We start from the raw sequence: 24211 nt of genomic DNA on the forward strand, positions 1-24211 counted from the left end.
TACCACTCAAGAAGCTTGATATTATCCCGGGAAAAGCAGCCTTCTTGCTTGGCACCTCATTCATTCATAAATACTCCCTCCACCATCGACACATAGTGTGCATTATCTACAAGATGCACTATAGCAAATCAAAGATCCTTAGACAGCACCATCCAGAACTAAGACCACTTCCACCTAGAAGGTCAAGGGCATTTCATACATGGGAACACCACCCCCTCCAAACCACTCACCATCCTGACGTGGAAATGTAGCTGTTTGTCCGCTGTTGCTGGGTCAAAATCCTGGAAGTCCCTCCCTAAAAGCACTGTTTGTGTCCAGCTATCCCAAGGATTGCAGTGGCTCAGGAAGGCAGCGCACTGCCATCTTCTCAAAGATAATTAGGAATGTCAACATGGTGTGTTTTGGTTCCCTTAATTAACGAAGGGGGTAATTACATTGGAGGAAGTTCAGAGAAAGTTTAATTCCAGTTGGCATGGACTGGTTGGACCAAAGGTTCTCTTTTTGTGCTGTATGACTCTGTGGGATAGACTTGCTATGATGAGAGATTATGCAGTGCAGGTCTATTCTCACTGGAGTTGAGAAGGATTTGAGGTATATAAGATGCTAAAGAATTTTGGAAGGTTATGTCATGCACATCCACTATCTCTGTAGTCGGCTCTTTAGAGTAGGCTTGGAAATTTATTGACCAAGTTTATCCTATACTTTTTCGCTGATATTAACATTTTCCCTTGCTTGAACTACTCTCTCTCCCTAATTGAATGCACATAAAATCTCTAAGAATGCCATCCCCTTGCCAAATCAGCACCCTGTTCCTCAAGCTGTATAAAAGGGATTGACAAAGTCGACATAGGGAGGTGTTCCCTCAAGTGGGGCAAACCAGAACGATAGGTAAGAGTTTTAGGATAACGATTGGCAGATTTAATATTGAGATGAGGAGAAATTATTTAGCTCAAAGGGTCGTAAATATGTCAAAATCACTACCCCAGAGAGCAGTGGTCATTGAGTAAATTTAAGGAGGAGACAGATGTTTAATTTATTTTAATGGGGGGAGGGGGGGAAGGAGGGGGGGGGGGCGAAAAGTGTGGTGCTGGGAAAGCACAGCAGGTCAGGCAGCATCCAAGGAGCAGGAGAGTCAATGTTTCAGGCATAAGCTTTTCATTATGACAAAACGTCGACGCTCCTGCTCCTCAGATGCTGCCTGACCTGCTGTGCTTTTCCAGTGCCACACTTTTCGACTCTGACTCTCCAACATCAGCAGTTCTCACCTTCTCCTGATTAATATTAATGGTTAAAGAGTTATGGAGAGCAGGCAGGAAAGTAGAGCTGATGCTGAAATGAGATCAGCCAAGATTGTATTGAATGGTGGAGCAGGCTCTAGGGACTGAATGACTTACTCCTGGTCCTAGTCCTTATGAGAGGTGTTTGCATTAATTAAGAAGGGCACTGACAGGGACCTCTGACCAGGGAATCTAAAAAGTGGAGCCACAGTCTCAAAATCATTTAGGACTAAGAGAAGGAGAAATTAGCTCATTCAAAGTGTTACAAATTCTCAACTCTCTGAGGGTGTGGATGCCTCATTATAATAGATTTAAGGTCTAAGTAAACAAACCTTTCGTCTTACAGGGGGTCAAGTGATATGGGCAGGACCAGCCAATAACACATTCACAGAACCTCAGAAGTGCTAGCAAAGCAGGAGGAAGCTATTGGGCCTATTGTGCCAACACCAACTCATTAATGAGCATTGAAAAATAGAAACTTGGAAGATAAGAGCAGGAGGAGGCCATTCAGCCATTCCAGCCTGCTCCACCATTCAGCATGATCATGGCTGATGGTCCAACTCAATAGCCTCATCCTGCTTTCTCCCTTTGATCCTATTCACCCCAAGTGCTACACCTTGCTGCCGTTTGAACACATTCAATGTTTTGGCATCAACTGCTTCCTGTGGTAATGAATCCCACAGGCTCACCACTCATTGGGTGAAGAAATGTCTCCTCATCTCTGTTCTAAATGTTCCACCCCGAATCCTCAGACTCTGATCCCTGGTTCTGGACGCACTCACCATCGAGAATATCCTCCCTGCATCTACTCTATCTAGTCCTGTTAGGATTTTATAGGTCTCTGTGAGATCCCCCTTCATTCGTCTGAACTCCAATCCTAACTTAGTCAATCTCTCCTCGTCCGTCAGTCACACCTGCCCAGGATCAGCTTGGTAAACCTTTGCTGCACTCCCTCGAGAGCAAGAGCATCCTTCCTCAGAAAAGGAGACCAGTCATTACCTAGTGCCAATCTCCTACCTTTTCCCCATACCCTCACACAGTAATTGGATCCAAATAACCATCCAATGGCCTCATTGGAACCTACCTCCACCACATTTCCAGGCAGTGCATGCCAGACCCTAACTACTCTGAAACGTTTGTCCTCACTTCACCCTTGTTTCTTTTGCAAGTTACTTGAAATCTATGCCCTCTTGGTTCTTGTTCCTTTGATGAGGAAGAACAGATTCTCACTATCTACTTCCAGTTCGCACATGATTTTGTAAACCTCTTTCAGGTCTTCGCTGAGATTTCTTCTCTCCAAGGAGAACAGTCCCAACTTCTTTGATCTATCCCCAGAACTGAAGTTCTGCATCATTGGAACCATTCTTGTAAACCACTTCTGTCTTCTCTCTGAAGCATTCACATCTCTCTATGTTATGGTACCAAGTACGGCACACAATTCTCCAGCTGGGGTCTAACAAGGGCCCTGTACAAGCTCAAAATTAGGTCCTTGCTCTTGTACTTTGTTTTACTGGATTAACTCAATGAGCCATATGGTTATATTGTCCCCAATTCCTGTATTCATACTGCCAAGTGCTCTGACTGTTTGGTACATTGTTTTTACTTCTGTTAGCTCTATACTTTTATGCTGCAGATTCCAGAATTCACCAGAAAACGAATTGAGACTGTACCAAACATTCGCTTAAGAAACTTGGCAAAGAGCCAGGGGGAAGATGAGGGTGGATTATTTTTACACAATGTGATTTGGAATGTCACACCCCAAAACAATGTTGCAATTAGATTAAATAATAAACTGTCTCAAGAAAGTGGCAAAAATACTTTCAAGGGGAAAATTTGCTAGGCCATGGTGAAACTGAAGGCGAGCGAGAGCAATTGGCCCTTTAATGAAAGTTCAGTAGAGCTAATAGGTTGAATGCCCTCCTTCTATATTGCATCATTCTATGATTCATATGGAGTGGGGTTCGACCTTGTGGTTGTAACTACAATCAAGCGCAGTTTCTCACGGCTACAGTTACACTGGTGGAACAGTAATACTTTAATTTCTAAACGGAAAAACATTTCGGAAAACACAACGGGACTTGGGAGTTCTAGTTCAGGATTGTCTGAAGGCCAACGTGTAGGTTCAGTTGGCAGTTAGGAAGGCAAATGCAATGTTAACATTCATTTCAAAGGGGGCTGGAATTCAAGAGCGAGATGTACTGTTGAGGCTGTGTGAGACTCTGGTCAGACTGCATTTGGAATATTGTGGACCCTCTATTTATTGAAGGATGTGTTGGCATTGGAAAGGGTCCAGAGAAGGATGATCCCGGACATGAACGGCTTATCATATGAGAAGAGGTTGAGCACTCTGGATCTGTACACGATGGTGTTGAAAGGATGAGGGAGAATCTTATTGAAAGTTATGGAATATTGAGAGGCCTGGATAGAGTGGCTGGGAGAAGATGTTTCCACTAGTAGGAGAGATTAGGATTAAAAGGGCACAGCCTTAGGGTGAAGGAATTAACCTTTAGAACTGAGATGAGGAGGAATTCCTTCAGCCAGAGGGTGGGGAATCCGTGGAATTCATTGCTGCAAAGGCCTGTGGAGGCAAGGCATTGACTATTTTTAAGACAGAGATCAACAGGTGCTTGATTGGTAAGGGGATCAAAGGTTACAGGGAGAAGGCAGGAGAATGGAGTTGAGAAACATATCAGCCATGATCGAATGGCGGAACAGATTTGATAGGCCAAATGGCCAAAATCTGCTCCTTTATTTTATGGATATACCGTCTAATACTTGTGGAGTCATGCCATTAAACTGAGCTCTTCACAGGTAGAAGTGGGGAATACTGAATGCAAGGTAGAGCATACATTTTAAAAAGAACAAAAACTCAAAGAAGCTGGAGATCCACATTTTCCCATGGTTTCACCCCCACCCTTGCCACTTACTTGCACTGGAAAAGATGGGGGATCGGTCCTTCTCGCTGACCACCAAGTAGGTGTGGTTCACCATTATCCCACTCTGCCAACACGTGTAATTCCCGGCGTCTGGCTGATCCACATTCCGCAGGGTGTGCTGCCTCCCAGACTGAAGAGCTATTCCGTTCAGTTTCCAGGTGACCTCAGTGAGAGCTGGTGCCTCGCAGATCAAGGTGAGGTCCGCTGCCCGTTCCACGATGCTCACTGTAATCAGTTAGAAGCAGTCACTCTGACAGTTGCAATCCCACCTTTGACGCAGAGAGGGTTGAGGCTTTGAGCCTTACTCTAGAGACCTGAGCGCATAATAAAATCTGGGCTGATGCTCTCAATACTGTACCGCAGGAGGGTCACAGGATCAGAGTTGTTGATTGTTGGATACTAAGATCCCTTGGCACCATTGAAAAGAATGATAGGATGGGGCTCTTCTTCTTACTGCCCTCCCTCCAATATCACTAACAGAAACAACTGGGTCATAATCTCACTGCTCTTTTAGCTGCATCTTTCTATAACCATGAATTTAGTCACACATACGGAAGTATAAATCTTTTGAATGGTACTAAACCCCAAAATATTACATTGCAGGAAAGCTGTTTTTAGTGAGGCTTTTCAGTTGTCTCTGACCGAGTTTTATGTTAAGAGGTGATAGGGTGGGAGCAGACATTCCATTACCATTACTGCAAGCTCTTTAAAAATGTAAGCTTAACCTGTGTCTCCCCCATTTTATTCAGCCAGTCTACTTCCCACCTATCTCCCCTTTCTTCACATTATTAATTTTCTTTTTACCTTTCGAATCCTTAAAGGCATCAGGGTTATGAGGAGGAAGCAGGAATTTGAGTTCAGTTCGAGGAATCCCCATGATCATATTGAATGGCGGAGCAGGCTTGAAAGGGCCAAATAGCCTACTCCTCAGATCTATGTTTCCACATATCCAGTCCAATACTCTCCTGATCACCCAGTCTTCTTGACAATCTTAGACTCATCATTCTGACCTTAATCCTCACTCAAGTTCCACTCTTGTGCTTTGACGAGTTACGTTGACTCTGGCTCACCAATGCCTCAAATTTAAAATTCTCACATTCACATTCAAATCCCTCCATGGCTTTGCCCCCCTCCCTTTCTCCACCAACACTTTAAGGTTCAGCCTTTAAGAAAATACCGTTCTCCGCCAACTCCAGCCTCGCCCTGGTTCTGCAATGTCTTTCCCTCACCATGTTGCGTGTTTACCAGTGTAAGTCCAAAGCTCTGAAATTGGTTCTGCAAACCTATCTTTCCTCTTTTTCTCGCTCTCTCTCTATTTCTGTCCACATTCAGAAACATTCAATTCTCACAACCTTTGATGAAGCTGTTAGCCAGCTCATTTAATATCCCACCTAGCTATCATTTTGTTGAACTACACCACTGTATTGTATCTGAACTGTTTTATTACATTGAAGTGTTGCAAAAAATCCATGGAGTTGTTCACAAGAATTGCAACAAATGCTTGGCTTGTATTTTTAGCATCTTAATTCTCTTGAATATTCCTCTGCAGCAGAACAATTCCCACTTTGCTTGCTTATAATGGGTAGGATCATTAGTTACCGACAAAGGTGATAGACTTATGCACGAGATAAACAGGTAATAAACAGGTACAACCTGATCTCCATTCCAGAGACTTGGCTGCTGGGTAACATGGATTGGGACCTGAACCTTGAATGATACAGGATGTTTAGGAATGACAGGAAAGTAGGAAAAGGTGGAGGGGTAGCTCTGTTACTTAATGATGGTTTCAGCTCAGTCAGGAGACAGGACATAAATTCACAAAACGAAGATGTAGAAACAGTTTGGGTACAAGTTAAAAATGATAAAAGCAAGTAGTCACTTGTGGGAGTGATGCACACACCACTCTACAGGTAACTATATGACAGTTCTCATATTAGGAAATAATGAAAGCTTTTCTGAGATGCATGTTCATAATCATCGGAAATTTAATCTGCATATAGACTGGAAAAGTCAAATGGGCAAAGGCAGCCTTGATGACGAGTTGACAGAATATTTTTAGGATAGTTTATAAGAATAGCCAAGTTCTGAAGACAACCATAGAGCATGTGTACAGTATTGTGCAGCAAGGTAGGACCAGTTAATAATTTATCACAAAGATGGCCAAAAATTACAACAACCAGAATATATTTGGATCACTCTACTTGAGGGAACGAGATGACTTTGTTTAAATTGAAATGAGGGCAACTATGAGGACATGAAGACAGAGCTGGCTAAAGTGAAATAGCAGATCAGGTTAAAGGATAGATTACTACAGAAGCAGTGGCAAGCATTTGAGGGGAGATTTCTGAAAACACAGAATCAATACAATGCAACAAGTAAGAAAATTCCAAGGGACTGACCCACTATTCATGGTTAACTACAAATGTTAAATATCACATCAAACAAAAGAAAAAAAAACATGCAATTATGCAAACTCAGGTGACAGGCCAGAGGATTGTAAAGAATATAACAGCAAAGTGTCCAAAAAAATTAATAAGGCATGATAAATTGAATACAAGGGAAAACTAGCCAGAAAAATAAACCCAGATGGTAAGAGTTTCTATCAATATTTGAGAAGGAAAGAGTTGACAACGTGAGTGTTGTTTCTATAGAAAATGAGACTGGAGAATTAATAATATAAAGTAAGAAAATGAAAATGGATTAAATAGGTAGCTTGCACTAGTCTCCATTGTACAGGATCCAAATAATATCGCGGACATTGCAATAATCCAGGAAATGGGAATGAGAAAGATACCCAGAGAAAATCACAATCAGCTGAGAAGTGTTACTTAGTAAATTGCTGGGACCACAGGTCAGTTAGCTTAACATCTGTCATAGGGAAATGTTAGAAGCTATTATTAAAGACATTATTGTAGGGCACTTGGATAAGTTCACGATAATCAGGAAGAGTCAACATGGTTTCGTGAAATAGAAATCATATTTGCCCAAACTATTGGAGTTCGTAGAGGAGGCAATACATGCTAACAGGGTGGCTCAGTGGTTAGCACTTCTGCCTCACACTCTAAGGACCTGGGTTTGATTCCACCCTTGGGCAACTCTCTGTGTGGAGTTTGCATATTCTCCCTGTGTCTGCATGGATATCCTTCAGTTGCTTGAGTTTCCTCCCATAGTCCAAAGGTGGATTAGCATACAAAATTGCCCTTATCCCCTATAACCTCTTCTGTCATACAGAAGCTTAACACATGCACCAGCAAGTTCAGGAACAGCTTCTTCCCAGCCAATATTAGCCTGATAAATGGACTGTCTAACTTCAAATAATGCTGACCTTGCCAAGTGCATGTCCTGTCCGACATAACCTCTATGCTTCTGACTAAGTCTTTTTTTTAATGCCTCAAGATCTGCCTGTACTGCTGGGAAACAAAGCTTTTCACCATATCTCGTACGTGTGACAATCAATCAAGGTGATGTAGACTGGATTAGCCATGGGAAATGCAGGGATAATGGGACAGGATGGGATGGTCTTTGGATGGTCGGTGTGGAATTGATGGGTCAAATGGCCTGCTTCCACACTGTAGGGATTCTCAAACAAAAATGCTGTGGGTAAAGGGGAATTGGACTTAGATTTTCCAGAAAGCGTTTGATAAGATCCACATCAAAGGTTATTGTGGGGAACAAAAGATCATGGAGTAGAAGATGGCATATTGGCTTGCAAAAAAGATTGAAAACCATGATCAGAAAACTAAAAGAATGTTGGAAATCTGAAACCAAAACAGAAATCTCATGTCTGGCAGCATTTGTAGAAAGAAATCAGAGTTAATATTTATTAACCTGTCTTCTGAACAGGACAGAAGATTGTTGGCTACCTGGAAGCAGACAGCAAATGTAACTGAATTTGTCTTGGGTTGGCAAAATGTAATGAGTGGTGTGACACAGGGGTATGTCAACCATTTACAATTCATGTAAATGATTTATATAAAGGGTGGATGGGCCTATTTCTTTAATTTGTATATCCATATGTTACTTTTGTTTTAACAAATTACATTAAAGTCCTCCTGACTGAAGAGGAATGAATTTTCCTTCTGATGCTGGCAGTCACTGCAAGCCAACAATATATATCACAGAGCTTGAAGATCTGAATCTGAGACACTTACATTTGTCTGGAAATCCATCCAACTCAGAGCAACTGGCCAATGTAGCGATGGAAATAAGCAGGCGAAGGAAGAGGAACCACATCTAAAGTGGAAGGAAAGAGAAGTGCTCAATAAGATCCTTTACCACTGTAATATGTTAAACACATGATCACCACTTCAGACATCTTCTTGTCACTTTTCCAATGGATTACATTTTATTAATCTGCTACTTCACATCTCTCACACTTTCAAAAGCTTCATTGCTTTAGGTCTTTTCCAAAAAGTCAAATAAAACAAAACTCTGTTCATTGTTCTGTTTCTTTGTTTGCATTCTAATTGATCATGTTTTGGATACTCTTTCACGTTGGCTTCAAAAGCCTCAGATACTTAGAACCAGTCAAGGCCAGCACACTCAAATTATGTTGGTCACCATGACCAATTTCTGGTGCTAATACTTATCCCTGATCTCTGCCTCTGGGATGTTTTCCATCTGTACTTTTGATAAAATAAATTATTGTGATTTCTGAGATTTGTCACTCAGGTTGTGGATCAGGCTGGAAATTTGCACGCTGAGCTGGTAGATTTGTTCCTAGATGTTTCATCACCATGCGAGGTAACATCATTAGTGAGCCTCCGAGGAAGTGCTGGTGTTCTGTCCTGCTTGCTGTTTATGTGTCTTGGTCTGTTGTGGTGGGTGATATCACTTTCTGGTTCTGTTTCTGAGAGGTTGGTAAATGAGGCTCCAAATCGACGTGTTTGTTAATGGAGTTCCAGTTTAAATGCCAAGCCTCCAGGAATTCCTGTCCGGGTCTTTGTTGAGCCTGTCTCAGGATGGATGTATTGTCCTAGAATAACTGATCTCCCTCTTCGTCTGTGTGTATGGATACGAGTGATAGCTGGCACAGATGAAGAGGGACACCAGTTCAACTGAGACAATACCTCTGTCCTGGGACAGGCTAAACAAAGACATGCATGGGAATTCCTAGAGGCCTGGCATGCAAACCGGAACTCCATCAACAAATATATGGATTTGGAGCCCCATTTACCAACCTCTCAGAAGAAGAACCGGAAATGATATCACCCACCACAACAGAGCAAGACAGATAAATAGCAAGAGGGACAGAACACCAGCACTTCATCAGAGACTCACTGATGATGTGAACTAATCTTCCAGCTCAGCGAGCAAATTTACAGCCCCCCCAAACATTATGTTTTTCTCTCCTACCATGTTTACTTTCCTTTCTTCTTTCACATACTCCCATGTCTATACCTAGTCACTGCTCACCTTCCTCTATCAGTATTTTGCTTGTCTTACTTTGCATTTTTCTGAATTGCTCTGCTTTGTTCCCTTAGTTTGGTCTCTATATCTCCTATTTTCCCCCTCTCATTGCTGTTCTCAGAATTCCATCTTTACTTCCCGCCATTGGCACTGATTTTATTTTACTTTCCTTGCTCCCTTTCACAGTTTATGTTCCTGTTTGTATTAATGGTGCTGAGGTGGAGAGGGTCAAGAGCTTCAAGTTCTTGGGAGTAAATATCATCAACAATTTGACCTGGTGCATCCACGTCGATGCTACAGTCAAGAAAGCACAACAACGCCTCTATTAACTCAGGAGGCTAAAGAAATTCGGCATGTCCACAATGACTCTTACCAATTATTATAGATGTACCACAGAAAGGATCCTATCTGGATGCATCACAGCTTGGTGTGGCAAATGCTGTGCCCAAGACCACAACAGACTATGGAGAGCCGTGAACACTGCCCAGTCCATCACACAAACAGTCTATACTTCCCACTGCCTCAAGAAAGTAGCCAACATAATCAAAGACCCCTTCCACCCCAGTTATTCTCTTTTCCAACATCTTCCACCAGGCAGAAGGTACAAAAGTTTGAAAACACATTTGAGAATAGAATTAAGAACAGCTTCTGACCTGCTGTCCTCAGACTTATGAATGGTCATCTCATATTGGAGTTGATCTGTCTCTGCACCTTCTCTGTAGTTGTAACACTACATTCTGTCTCCTGTTCTCTCACCCTGATGTACTTATGTAAGGTATGATTTGTCTGAATAGCACACAGAGCAATACTTTTCACTATATCTCGGCACATGTGGCAATAATAAATCAAATCCAATCCAAATTGACGATCAAATCCTCCTCAGTTCGAGACTCACCTCTGCTCCCTTCCAATTATCAGCTTTTTGTTTCCCTCTCTGCCTGTTCTTCTACTCCTTTTTCTGTCACTTGACCCCCACTTTACATCTCCCCCCCCCCCCACCTCTTGCTCATCCTCTCATTCATATCCTCCAGTTCCCACACCCGCCCAAATTTAACCATGTGCTTCTTCCACATTTAGTGTTATTCCCTTGCCTTCAGATGACTCAGAGATGAGTGGACTAAAACTGACCTGCTCCCAAGCAGAGTTGAAGCTTTGAGAGAAAAGTGAGGCTGAGTGGAACTAAGAGGGAGGAGCAGAAACTCGCAAATGATTTATTTAGATTCTTGCATTTTACATAGTGACCCGGCAGGGAGGTTTTGCTCACTCTTGTGTTTTAATTTTACTTTTGAAGAATGAAGCAATTGTGCAATGTTCCAAGCATCCACGGTGATGATGCACGCAGTTATGCAAGTTATGCAACAGTGTGTGTGACAGTGGTGCTGCAGACCAATGCAGTACTGTGCCAGTGCACTCAGCATGTACCTGGATTACATACAGCACAATGTCCAAAATAGAGTGCAGCCAAGAGCAATTCTCCAGTCAGCATGCTTTTAGCAAACCATAAGGATCGGAAAACTTGCATTTGTATAGCGCAGCAACAATGCAAGGTTCTTTATAGACAATGAAACGTTTCTGAAGTGAAGCTGCATTGAAACCCAGATGTCAATTTATACATGGCCAGGTCCCAGGAACAGCAATGATAATCTATTCACAGAACCTGTGACCCTGAGAACTCAGGAAGAAGCAGTTGAGCTGTAGCTGCAACAAGACTGAGCTCGCTACCCACCCGTGAGATATCATATACAATTGCAAGCAATCCAAATGGGTCTTGTTCTTAATCTATTTAAAATTCAATCTGTGCGCAAGTGAGAATGCAACACACCTTAATGGAAAGGACCCATTTGTCAGTACAGGGAATGCTCATCTATCAGATGATTGAAATTATATCCCTGTATGAGATCATGTTTGCAAGTACATGAGTTTATTAGTCCGGTGCTCATAAATCAGGGACTCTCCTTACTCAAAAAAGACACTACTCTAGCCTCCAATCAATTGTTAGCAATCACCCATCTAGAAACAATTACAATTAAACCAACTCAACCCACTGAGCTCTCCCATCCACAGTACCTAACCAAGAAAACCCAAGGTACCAGCATCCCACTCCACTTCCCCCATTCAGGAACTATCCCATCAGAGAATCTGCCTCTACACTTTCAGTCTTTTACTCCTACCAATTAGATGCTAATGTACCCTGCCATTAAGCTGCTGCGATTGGGTCCCCAGTCTTGAGTTTAGGCAGTAGGAGTAAGTGGTGAATCCTTCATCTCCAGATCAGAGGGTCATGGGTTCAAGGCTCACCTGGGGCTAGAGAAAGTTTCACTTAAGACCTAGGAGCAGAAGCAGACAATTCAGCCCTTTAGCCTGCTCTGCCATTCAATGCAATCATGGCTGATCCCAGGTTAGCCTTAACTCCATTTTCCTGCACATTCCTCATAATATTTCCTCCATATATTTATTCATTGTCCTGGAGTCCACTACACTCTGGGATAATGAATTCCACAGATTGATGATCCTTTGAAAGAACTGATTCCTCCTCATTTCTGATGCCGCAGTTTACCCTAAAACCGCGACCTGGCATCCTGGATCACCACACAACAGGTAGCATCCATTCCTGATGAAGGGCTGCAGCCCCAAACGTTGATTTTCCTGCACCTCGGATGCTGCCTGACCTGCTGTGCTTTTTCAACAACGCCCTCTCAAATCTGATCTATATCGCCATCTGCTCCATTGCTCAGGGAGTGTTGCACTATCAGAGGTGCTGTCTTTCAGATGAGACATTGAACTTAGGCATGTTGGAGACAGCATGGTGCTGTTTTGAAGGGGGAGTCCTGATGAGCTGAATAATGTGTATACAGTCGGTTCTGCAATAACAGGCGTTTCTTCAACATGAATTGGCTTCAATGAGATTGAAGAATTTAGGCCATTATTTGTAGAACGTGAACTTTCCTTACTTGTACTGGCTATAACACGATTCCAAACCCCATTAGTTTAAATGGCGTGGGTTTTGCGTGATTTTCTTATAACGCGAGATCGTACGAGAACGAACATATTGCAATACATCAGAACCGACTGTAATCAGTCGTCATCTCTATAAAGAACATTACCTAGGCCTCCAGCGAGGACTCAGAGTGATGAGGGAGTTGGTGGAGGTGTGGTGGTACTGAAGATCAAGCAGCTTGTGTTCCAGGGCTGCAGTGAAGGGGACTGGTGCCTGTCCACCAGGTTCTTGGCCCGTGGCTGAGCACTTAACAAGAAGGACTGCAAAGTCTTTATTTCTTCATTTTTCTGCCTTTATATTCTATATCTCGTTTTAATTTTCCGTGTTTTAAGACCGCACAGGGGGATGATGACACTATACAACACTTTTCACTATATTTAGTAACAAAATACACTTGACAATAAATTAATCAAGTCAAATCAGAAAGTAAATACAAACATTGCTGTTTGAGGTACCTTACTAAGTAAATTGAGTGCTGTACCTCTCCCGCAATAGTGTCACAATTTCTTTATTTACTACTTTACTCTGAGAAGAACTGTAATGTTGAACTTTTAAATTCACTTCTTTAATTTTCTACTTGTACCTAAGATTTTGTACCTAGGTACCTTGTATCTAAGATGGCACCAGGAATAGAAACATTGTATACTTTTTATTGTACTCCTGTATCCCTGTACTGAGTACACAGTACAATAAAACCTAATTCCTTAATTTCCTAATTCCCAATTAAGTAATGAGTTCATGGATTCTTAAATAAACAGTGCAAAAGTGAGGACTGCAGATGCTGGAAATCAGAGTCTAGATTAGAGTGGGGCTGGAAAAGCACAGCCGGTCAAATAACTTCTTAATAAACAGTCCATCTTGTTTAGTTCTTCTTCCAGAAGTTTGTATTTAGTTTGAATATGAAACTATTATTTTAAATGACAGAGCTCCTTTGCTCTCCCCTGCCTCTAATCAATGCGAACAATACTTGGGAGAAATGTCAACCTGGAGAAAGTGAGGACTGTAGATGCTGGAGATCAGACTCGAGAGTGATTAGTTTAGATTAGATTACTTACAGTGTGGAAACAGGCCCTTCGGCCCAACAAGTCCACACCGCCGCGCCGAAGCGTAACCCACCCATACCCCTACATTTACCCCTTACCTAACACTACGGGCAATTTAGCATGGCCAATTCACCTGACCTGCACATCTTTGGACTGTGGGAGGAAACCGGAGCACCCGGAGGAAACCCACGCAGACACGGGGAGAATGTGCAAACTCCACACAGTCAGTCGCCTGAGGCGGGAATTGAACCCGGATCTCTGGCAGCAGTGGCAACCACTGTGCCACCGTGCCGCCCATGGGGTGCTGGAAAAGCACAGCAGTTCAGGCAGCATCTGAGGAGCAGAAGAGTCGACATTTCGGGTATAAGCCCTTCATCAGGAAATCAATTTGGTAAGAACAAGGACTGCTGATGCTGGAAACCAGATTCTAGATTAGAGAGGTGCTGGAAAAGCACAGCAGGTCAGGCAGCATCCGAGGAGCAGGAAAATTGACATTTCGGGCAAAGGCCCTTCATCAGGAAATGCCAACCTTCATGATTTGGTTTTTGCAACCAAACTCAAAGAGAACAGAACTTCCCTCCCCCAATGTTGACCATTTTTGTCGAAAAAAGGCCATGAATTGCATTCAATGTTCCTACAGCCGTATGCTTTGTATCAACAGATTTGACACACCCAAAGTGGATCTCATGATGCTTTTATTATCACAGGAGCATACAATAAAGGAAGAAGAGGATATCATTCAGCCCTTCAACCCTGCTCTGCCATTCAATAAGGCCACGGCTGATCTGATTTTAACCTCAACTCCAAATTCCTGCATGCCCCCAATTTAATCTTTCATCCCCTCGGTAATCAAGAATCTATCCACCTCTGTCTTAAAAATATTTAAAGGGTCTGCGTCCACTTTTGAGAGAGGGAATTCTGAAAATTCACAGAGAAAAAGTGCATCCTCATTCCTGTTTGTAATGGACATCCCCTTATTCGAGATTTAAAAAAAACACGGGGACTGGAGGAAGCAAAGCATTAAACATGGAGAGTGAGAAAAAGACTACTGCAAAGTAAACAACTTGTATTTACATTGTAATAAAACATAGAACTGCGGAGGTCTAAAACAAGAACAGAAATTGCTGGGGAAACTCAGCAGGTCTGGCAGCGTCGATGGCAAGAAAGCAGAGTAAACGTTTAAAGTCCAGTATCTCTTCATCAGAGACAGCATCATTCTAGTGAAGGGTCACCAGGCCCAAGACATGAACTCAGCTTTCTCCCCACAGATGCTGCCAGACCTGCTGAGTTTCACCAGTAATTTCTGTTCTTGTTTCTTGCATTTACGTCACACCTTTTGTGGCCTCAGAATGTGCCTTAGCACTCCACAGACAATGAAGTATTTTCAAAGAGTAGTCACTGTTGTCGCAAATTGCCTGCTGGGCAATTTGCAAAAGGTCATAAATGGGGTCAACAAATGACAACATCAATGTTTCTTTTTGACTAAGAGATTGGCCCAGGGTTTGGGGAGAATTTCCCTAAGGTGTTTTGGGTGATGCTGAATGAAATCTTTTGCAGCCACTAGTCACAACATCTTCTCAACAGCGAGTTGGAGCCACTGACTGTTCCTTACACCGTACACACTGAAGAATCACTCAAGATCTTTGAGCTCAAGGTTCCAGAGTGAAACTTGATCTCATGGAGCCTTCTAAGTCAGGGGAAGCAGTACAGCCACTTTATAACTCTGATCCCATTTGGAGCGAAATCATTTAAAAACACATTTTTTTAAAGAAATGGAGTTGACCAAAAGCAACGAGAAAAATGAAATCAAAGGGGGAATGTTAAAGCAAATAACTCAGAAGAGTAATCAAACTTTCAGAAAGAGCATGGCTAATCGAAGGAGGGAAGTGGGAATGGAAAGAGCGAGAGAGGTAAAGAGATAGAGTGAAGGTGAGAGGATATTGAAACATGAATAATTAGAAGATTAAAAAAACTAAACAACAAAGCAAGAAGCAGTTGTATCTGGCAAAAGGAAGATAATAGTTTCATATTCAAACTAAATACAAACTTCTGGAAGAACTAAACAAGATTGACTGTTTATTAAGAATTCATGAACTAATTGCTTAAACTTCTCAAGCTTTTCAATTATTTTCTTTGAAATAAGTTAGTTAAGAATTGCAGCTTAACTAACACTGTTGGCTTTATTGAAGGGTGGGTTGAACTCCTTAAGACAACAATTACTGGAACGTATTTTAATAAATCTTACCGTTCACTAAGTCTCGATTAAAATAACACATGCAGGAAAAGGATAACGAATGCCTTCAGTGGTCTTGTGCTCTGATTGCTAACAGTGGATCCAAATCATTCTGCTCAGGACAAAAATATAGCGTATCTGTGTGCACAGATTTAACTTTCCCTATGCAGATCAGAGATTTCCTGCCAGGCTTTTTTAATGCTAAAGGACTAAGTTCAACAATCAAGTTGTCCAACTCCTATTTTACTCTTGATCATTCAGCAATGAAGATGACTACAGCTTTGGACTTCACCTTAGAAGATACTTATGTCTACAGGTGGTGAGGCAGATGTAGCAGCTTATGTCTGTTCTCAAGGGTTTGTTTCTCCTCGGACAAACTGGGGACCCCTGTTGGAGGCTGTAGTTTGGAGAACATCAGGCAGTCTCTCCCAATCCTGCTGCTTGGACATAGGCATGATCAAAGGATACAATCAACCTATTTGGTCACATTGAGAACATGCCATCAAGCCCTAGAGCGGGTCTCAAACCCAGATCATCCGAGAGGACAGTGTTTCTACCACACTACTCCATGAGACCTCCATCCTAGAACTTTAACAACAGTTTAAAACTTCTGGGCAAGTAACAGACAAAAAAAAACTGCAGCAATTTTCCAAGCGATCGATTCAGTCTGTGGTATAGGTAAATATATAAGATATTGAATTCAGAAATCAACCAGAAACTGTCATTGATCTGTCATTCACATTAATTATAGAACTGTTAGAACTATCAATAATTTTGCCCATGCAACAAACAGTTATGCACGCCAGATGATCCTATCTTATTAGATTTGGAGATCTTGTTGATGTCTATCAAACAAAACTGCAAATTTAAGGCAATTACTTTTCTGTTATTTTGCAACTGCATCAAAAACAAATATAAATTCAAAGAACTTCAAAGACTGTGACTACAAACAGACAAAAAATGCAATAACATATACTTAAAAATGTAAACACACTAAAAATAAATTGAGATACATTTAACACAAACATGTACACCAGATACTGCCAAAGTCAAAGCATCGTTTAACCTACCCTTACTGCTTTTTGTCTACCCTTGTTGAAGTCAAGCCTGCTTTGGTGATATTCAGCAGCAATGTATTGACAGGAGATGATGTTTTATACGTGATTACGCCTCCTCATACCAAAAATGGTTTACGTGAATCCAGGCTAGGAGGTTGCTGATGACACAAAAAAAATTCTTCCATTTCTAGGAATACTCACAACTGAGAGAAAAAAAAATTGGAAACCCCTCAGCCAGGTTAATAATGACTTCCATTGCTCAATGATTCGACACATAGGCATTAGCAAAAGCCAATGAGAAATGAATGCAAGTTCCTTCCTGTCGTTCATGCTCTTCCCCCACCCACGGGCACCACCATGAGAAGAAATGGTTTTCCATTTGAAAATACCAGCTTGGTGTCCAATTTCTCAATGCTGTCACACCGCAATAGCCCCTTGAGTCTTCTGTCTTTGTCGATTCTTTGCACTCGGGTGTAGAATCAATGAACAGCCGCCTCTTGATATTTCCCACCTCAGGCTGCTTTCAGAGTGTGGGAAAATGGCAGCACAAGTAAATCAGCTGGCAGGATGCTTAGCAAGTGGATGGTGATTCAGGCCCTCCACTGGAAGCATTGGGGTGGTCGGGTGGGGGGGGGGTGGGGGGGGGGGGGGGGGGGGCGTGGTTGGTGGTGGTGGAAGGGAATGGGGAAGATGGGAAGAGAGAGCAAAATAATTGCAAATTATGCTTGGGATAAAAGGCGGGTTGGGTCCCTCTGATTTGATTTTAAGCTTTATCGTCACGTATATTCAAGTACAGAAGTACAAGAGTACAGTGGAAAGCACACAATGTCATTACGCACGGTGCCATCTTAGATATGAAGGTACCTAGGTACAAAACAAGTAATAACATGGAGAAACAAAGTTAAAAATAAGGCATTACCTCTGTTCTTGGCATAAGAAGTAAAATGAAGAAATAAGGGTAAAAGTTAACATTATTGTCTTCCTGATATTAAGTGGAAAAATAAAGGTAAAAGTTCATAAGTCATTTTGATAGGACAGTGCTCCCTCAGGACTGCATGCAAAATTTTAGCCTAAATGTTGTCCTCACAGTCTCTGGAGTGGGGCTTGACTGCACAAACCTTCTGCCCTAATTGGTAAGTGTGATTGTACAGAAACCATGGATTGACAGATTGTAGACTGGAGTTTGAAAGTAGCCTGGACCTGATGACATGTGAGTGTACTTTGTTTGTTGGTGGGAATGCATCCCACACCTTTTAGATCTTCTCATTTCCTGTTATATATGGACATGGGCCACACTGCAGTTAATGAGTCAATGCTCTAACTAATCAGTCAGTTCCCTGAGGACTCCCACGTGATCAGCTGGCATTGGAATCGGAAAAGTAGCAAATTTCTGGGAATCAGGTTTGGGGGATGGAGCGGCACAGGGCGGGGTGGGGATGTTGAAGGTACGCAGCTGGTTCAGTGAAGGGAGCTTTTTTGCCTTGAGGTTCCTGGCAGTCTGTCCTGTCAGGGAACCTAAGGCAGAGTTGGTGCAACGTCAATCCCACCTCATTAGACCACTGGCTGTGATACCACATCCTGAGGGCTGAGCTAAGGCCATAACTGGACAGGCTTAGCCTCTCGAAAGGCCATGCCAGCCATCTCTCTCTCTCTCTCTCTCTGTCTTTGCCCATCTCCAACAGTCCTTGTACCTAGCCATATTTCTGCTCAAACATGCTTCCTTCCATGAGCCCAGCAGATAGTCATTAAAATCCCCTCTCTCCAACTGGGAAATAGTTCTGGAAGACATGCCACTAACATTTCAATGGAACGGTGTTCTGCTGGTCCTCGCCCATTCTACACATGTATAAATTTCCCGAGCACCCTCTCTACCCTGAAGAACATGTTACACGTGCTCCAGGAATGTGTGACACTGACTTTATAGAAACTGGACAAGATCTATTGTTCCTCATGGGAGCTCAGGATGCAGAAAACTTCTCAGCATGGTTGGGGTGAATCGTGTAGACGCATTCACAAGGATGCTGTATGTGCACACAAGGGGGAAACAAAATAAAAGGGTATGTTGACAGGGTGAGACGAAGAGAACTAGGAGGGGGCACAAATCAATGGCCCAGTAGAGCTGCCTCTGCGCTGCCAATAGTCTGCGGCTTTGTAAGTAGCTGACTATCATGGGTGAGGATTGCAAATGGGGGCCAGCAAGCAAATCACCCATAGCAACCATCAAACGACAACCCAGTCCTGACTCTTGCTATCATTCAGACGTGTAATTTCCAGCTCCTGCCACTAGATGGTGATACTTCTCCCTCTGCCAGCTGAAAGATACTGAGGCCAATTCTGGTTCCTCAATGGCACACCACCAATTAAAGGCAGGAATGCCCCACGTTTGTATTGTTTAAATCTCACGTCCCAGTATAATTGCATTCACACACCCAATAATTGGAAATGCCTCTCTATTCTGTTATTTTTAACCATTGCATTGATTAATGATGGTAAGGGCAGAAAAAGACCGTTTGCAATTATAAAAGTACAGCCTCGGGAAGTTCCAAAGCACTTGACAATCTATGAGGCACTTATAAAGTGTAGTGACAGTGACAATGACAGTGGAAGAAACTCAGCAGCCGATTTCCTCACACCAAGCTCCCACAAGCAGTAATACGGTACTGGCCTGATAATCTTCATTTTTTTTCTTATTGGCATAGTAGGGTGAAGTCACCTTTTCCTTTTGAAATAGTGCCGTGGGATATTTTACAGTCACTTGAGGGGCTCGTTTGAAAAATGGCTTCTCTGACAATGCAGCACTCTCTCAGCACTGCACCGGAAGGATCAGCAGGGGTCGCGTCTTCCAGCCTCTGAGGGACAAGGTCACACAGAATTATCTCAGAAGTCATCCATTCCATCATAACAGCACCAGGCTCTTAATACATTTTGATTTAGTGGTATTACAAAAGCAGGGGTGGGATAAACGACGGCATGTGTTCCATTGAACAGTGTTCATTAACAGAAGGCAGGCAGTGTTAGAAAGCAAGATAGTGCATAGTACAGAGTGCTGGTTGAGCATTCAATTTTGTACCAGCCTTAAAGAGATTCCAATACCTTTGACTCTTTTCAGGGACAATCCCATGAAAACAGGAAAAACCCAACTATCTTGGTGGGGATGAAGGTAAGAACTTTGTTTTAACCAACACTTTATGAATCTGCACTCTCGATAAACAGGCAAAATATTTATACCTCAAATACTGCAAGGTTTACAGTATTATTCTGTCCAATTATTATCCTTTTTAAAAAAAACTTACTTGCCTCAATATAAATATTGTTCAATTGAATGGCCACATGTAGTATCAACAACTGATTCAATTTCGGGTCAATTTCTCCTCAAATACAGTGATCTACCTTGATATCCAAGTGTACCATTGATGAGCTGTGATCATATCCGAGACATGAAGACCATTTTCTTTACATAATCATCCTGGCTAGATCCTGAACCCTTATCTCAGCCATATTTCAAGTCACCTTCATCATGAACATGACAGCCTTCTGGAAATTTCTTCTTTGTTCAATCACAGGATTAGGGCGTCTTCGTCAAAGTCAACATTTATTGCCCAGAGGACAGCTAGTTGTCAGTCTTGAGTCACGCTTAGGTTAGACCAGGTAAATATTGGCAGTCTCCTTCCTTAAAGGGACATGAGTGAATCAGATGAATTTTCCCAACAATCATCACTAATGATGACCATGAATCTACAATCAATTCATGGTCACCATTAGACTCTTACTTCCAGACTTTACTGAGTTCAAATTCCTCCATCTACCACGGTAGGGTTCAAACCCAGGATGTTACCTGGGTCTCTGCATTAACAGTCTCACAATCGTACCACTCGGCCATTGACTAGGAATTGCTATTATTGGGAGTTTTTTTTACTGAGTATCACCGTTGGTTCAAATTTTGTCAGAGATATGTCCATTGGACACACACACACAACAGCCTCATGATGAACCTACTATTTCCACAGTCAGTTACCTTCACCAGCAATGTCTCCCCCTCAAACAGTGCTCTCGGTTTGAGCAGCTGGTAGTTCATAGGAGTCTTATCCATGTTCCTGTGATAGGGTGAATAGACAAGATCTTTTCCCTGTGGTGGGGGAGCTGAAAAATGTGTTGCTGGAAAAGCGCAGCAGGTCAGGCAGCATCCAAGGAGCATGAGTTTCGGGCATAAGCCCTTCTTCAGGAATGAGGAGGGTGTGCCAAGCAGGCTAAGATAAAAGGTAGGGAGGAGGAGCTTGGGGGAGGGGCGTTGGGAATGTGATAGGTGGAAGGAGGTTAAGGTGAGGGTGATAGGCCGGAGAGGGCCATGACGTCACTTCCGCCCCCACCGACCATGCAGCCTCCGGGATTGCCGCCCAGACAACCGTCTCCATGATCGCCAAGAAGACCATCGCCGACAGATTCATGGCCTCTGTGGAGTCCACAGCCACCGGGAACAACATCGTTTCTGCTGTCGCCGCAGCCACCTTCGCCTCTGGAGTTGCCGTCGCCGCATCTACTTCTGCCCCCAGTGACGTCACTTACCTGCACAATGACCACGCCGCATGTGTCTCTAACCCCACGCCGATCTCTGCCCCCGTGCCGATCTCTGCCCCCACACCGATCTCCGCCCCATGACTAATCCCGCCCCCACGCCGATCTCTGCCCCATGCTGATCTCCACCCCACGCCAATCTCCGCCCCTGCGCCGATCTCTGCCCCACGCTGATCTCCACCCCACGCCGATCTCTGCCCCCACGCCCAACTCCGCTCCCATGCCTAACTCCACCCACATGCCTAACTGCCCCCACATCTAACCCCACCCCCACTCCCTGCTCCTGCCCCACACCAAGTCCGAGCTGCCAGCCCTGTCGTATTTTCACCATCCCTCCAGACCTCCCCCTCTCTGAGGATGAAAGATCAGTCCTCAGCAGAGGCCTCACCTTCATCCCCCTATGCTGCAGGATTAACAAGTTCAACACACGTCGAGACATCAAACAATTCTTCCGCCACCTTCGCCTCCGTGCCTACTTCTTCAACAAGGACTCTCGCCCACCCTCTGACGACCCCTTCTCCCGCCTCCAACACACCCCATCCACCTGGACACCCCGTGCTGGCCTCTAATCCGCCCTCGATCCCTTCATAGCCAACTGCCACCGCGACATTAACCGCATCAACCTGTCCACCTCTCTCAACCACTCCAACCTCTCACCCTTGCAACGGACAGCCCTCTAGTCCTTCTGCTCCAACCCCAACCTCACTACCAAACCAGCAGACAAGGGAGGCGCGGTAGTAGTTTGGCGCACCGACCTTTACACCGCTGAGGCTAAACGCCAGTTCGCAGACACCTCCTCCGACTGGCCCCTTGACCATGATCCCACCTCCCACCACCAAACCATCATCTCCCAGACCATCCATAACCTCATCACCTCAGGGGATCTCCCATCCACCGCTTCCAACCTCATAGTCCCACAATCCCGCATCATCCATTTCTACCTCTTGCCCAAAATCCACAAACCTGACTGCCCCGGCCGACCCATTGTCTCAGCCCGCTCCTGCCCAACTGAACTCATCTCTGCATACCTCGACCTGGTCCTGTCCCCCTTAGTCCAAGAACTCCCCCACCTACGTTCGGGACACCACCCACGCCCTCCACCTCCTCCATGATTTTCGCTTCCCCGGTCCCCAACGCCTTATCTTCACCATGGACCGAAGGCCTCAAAGCCCTCCGCTTCTTCCTTTCCCGCCGTACCAACCAGTACCCTTCCACTGACACCCTCCTTCGACTGACTGAACTGGTCCTCACTCTGAACAACTTCTCTTTCCAATCCTCCCACTTCCTCCAAACCAAAGGAGTAGCCATGGGCACCCACATGGGCCCCAGCTATGCCTGCCTCTTCGTTGGATATGTGGAACAGTCCATCTTCCGCAGGTACACTGGCCCCACCCCCCACCTTTTCCTCCGCTACATCGATCACTGTGTCGGCGCTACCTCGTGCTCCCTCGAGGAGGTTGAACAGTTCATCCACTTTACTAACACCTTCCACCTCAACCTCAAATTTACCTGGACCGTCTCAGACTCCTCCCTCTCCTTCCTAGACCTCTCCATTTCTATCTCAGGCGACCGAATCAACACAGACATTTATTATATACCGACCGACTCCCACAGCTACCTAGACTACACCTCCTCCCACCCTGCCCCCTGTAAAAACGCCATCCCATATTCCCAATTCCTTCGCCACTGTCACATCTGCTCCCAGGAGGACCAATTCCAATACCGAACAACCCAGATGGCCTCCTTCTTCAAAGACCACAATTTCCCCCCAGACATGGTTGACGATGCCCTCCACCGCATCTCCTCCACTTCCCGCTCCTCTGCCCTTGAACCCCGCCCCTCCAATCGCCACCAGGACAGAATCCCACTGGTGTATTCATTGGAGTTTAGAAGATTAAGAGGAGACTTAATAGAGACGTACAAGATAATACATGGCTTGGAAAGGGTGGACGCTAGGAAATTGTTTCCGTTAGGCGAGGAGACTAGGACCTGTGGACACAGCCTTAAAATTAGAGGGGGTCAATTCAGAACAGAAATGCGGAGACATTTCTTCAGCCAGAGAGTGGTGGGCTTGTGGAATGCAGTGGAGGCTGGGACGCTAAATGTCTTCAAGGCAGAGATTGATAGCTTCTTGTTGTCTCGAGGAATTAAGGGCTATGGGGAAAATGCGGGTAAGTGGAGTTGAAATGCCCATCAGCCATGATTGAATGGCGGAGTGGACTCAATGGGCCGAATGGCCTTACTTCCACTCCTATGTCTTATGGTCTTATGGTCCTCACCAACCTCCAGATATATCGTATCATCCTTCGTCATTTCCGCCACCTCCAAACAGACCCCACCAACAAGGATATATTTCCCTCCCCTCCCCTATCAGCGTTCCGGAAAGACCACTCCCTCCATGACTCCCTCGTCAGGTCTACAACCCCCACCAACCCAACCTCCACTCCTGGCACCTTCCCCTGCAACCGCAAGAAATGCAAAACTTGCGCCCACACCTCCCCCCTCACTTCCCTCCAAGGCCCCAAGGAATCCTTCCACATCCGTCACAAATTCACCTGCACCTCTACACACATCATTTATTGCATCCGCTGCACCCGATGAGGCCTCCTCTACATTGGGGAGACAGGCCACCTACTTGCGGAACGTTTCAGAGAACACCTCTGGGACACCCGCACCAACCAACCC

At 44.2% G+C, this 24211-nt stretch overlaps 1 protein-coding gene across 1 annotated transcript in view; it reads right to left on the reverse strand.

Annotated features, from left to right (window-relative positions):
* The window catches only part of LOC140480492 (interleukin-12 subunit beta-like), a 31126-nt gene extending 10082 nt beyond the window's left edge, over positions 1-21044 (reverse strand). Inside the window, exons 1-3 of the mRNA XM_072575422.1 lie at positions 20970-21044; positions 8365-8446; positions 4205-4438 (exon numbers count right to left, since the gene is read on the reverse strand). Of these exons, the coding sequence (XP_072431523.1) occupies positions 4205-4438; positions 8365-8446; positions 20970-21044 (391 nt within the window). The remainder of the gene's footprint in view (positions 1-4204; positions 4439-8364; positions 8447-20969) is intronic.
* Between the last annotated feature and the right edge of the window lie 3167 nt (positions 21045-24211).

This window comes from Chiloscyllium punctatum, chromosome 1 (assembly GCF_047496795.1).
Source record: "Chiloscyllium punctatum isolate Juve2018m chromosome 1, sChiPun1.3, whole genome shotgun sequence".
Taxonomy (NCBI): Eukaryota; Metazoa; Chordata; class Chondrichthyes; order Orectolobiformes; family Hemiscylliidae; genus Chiloscyllium; species Chiloscyllium punctatum.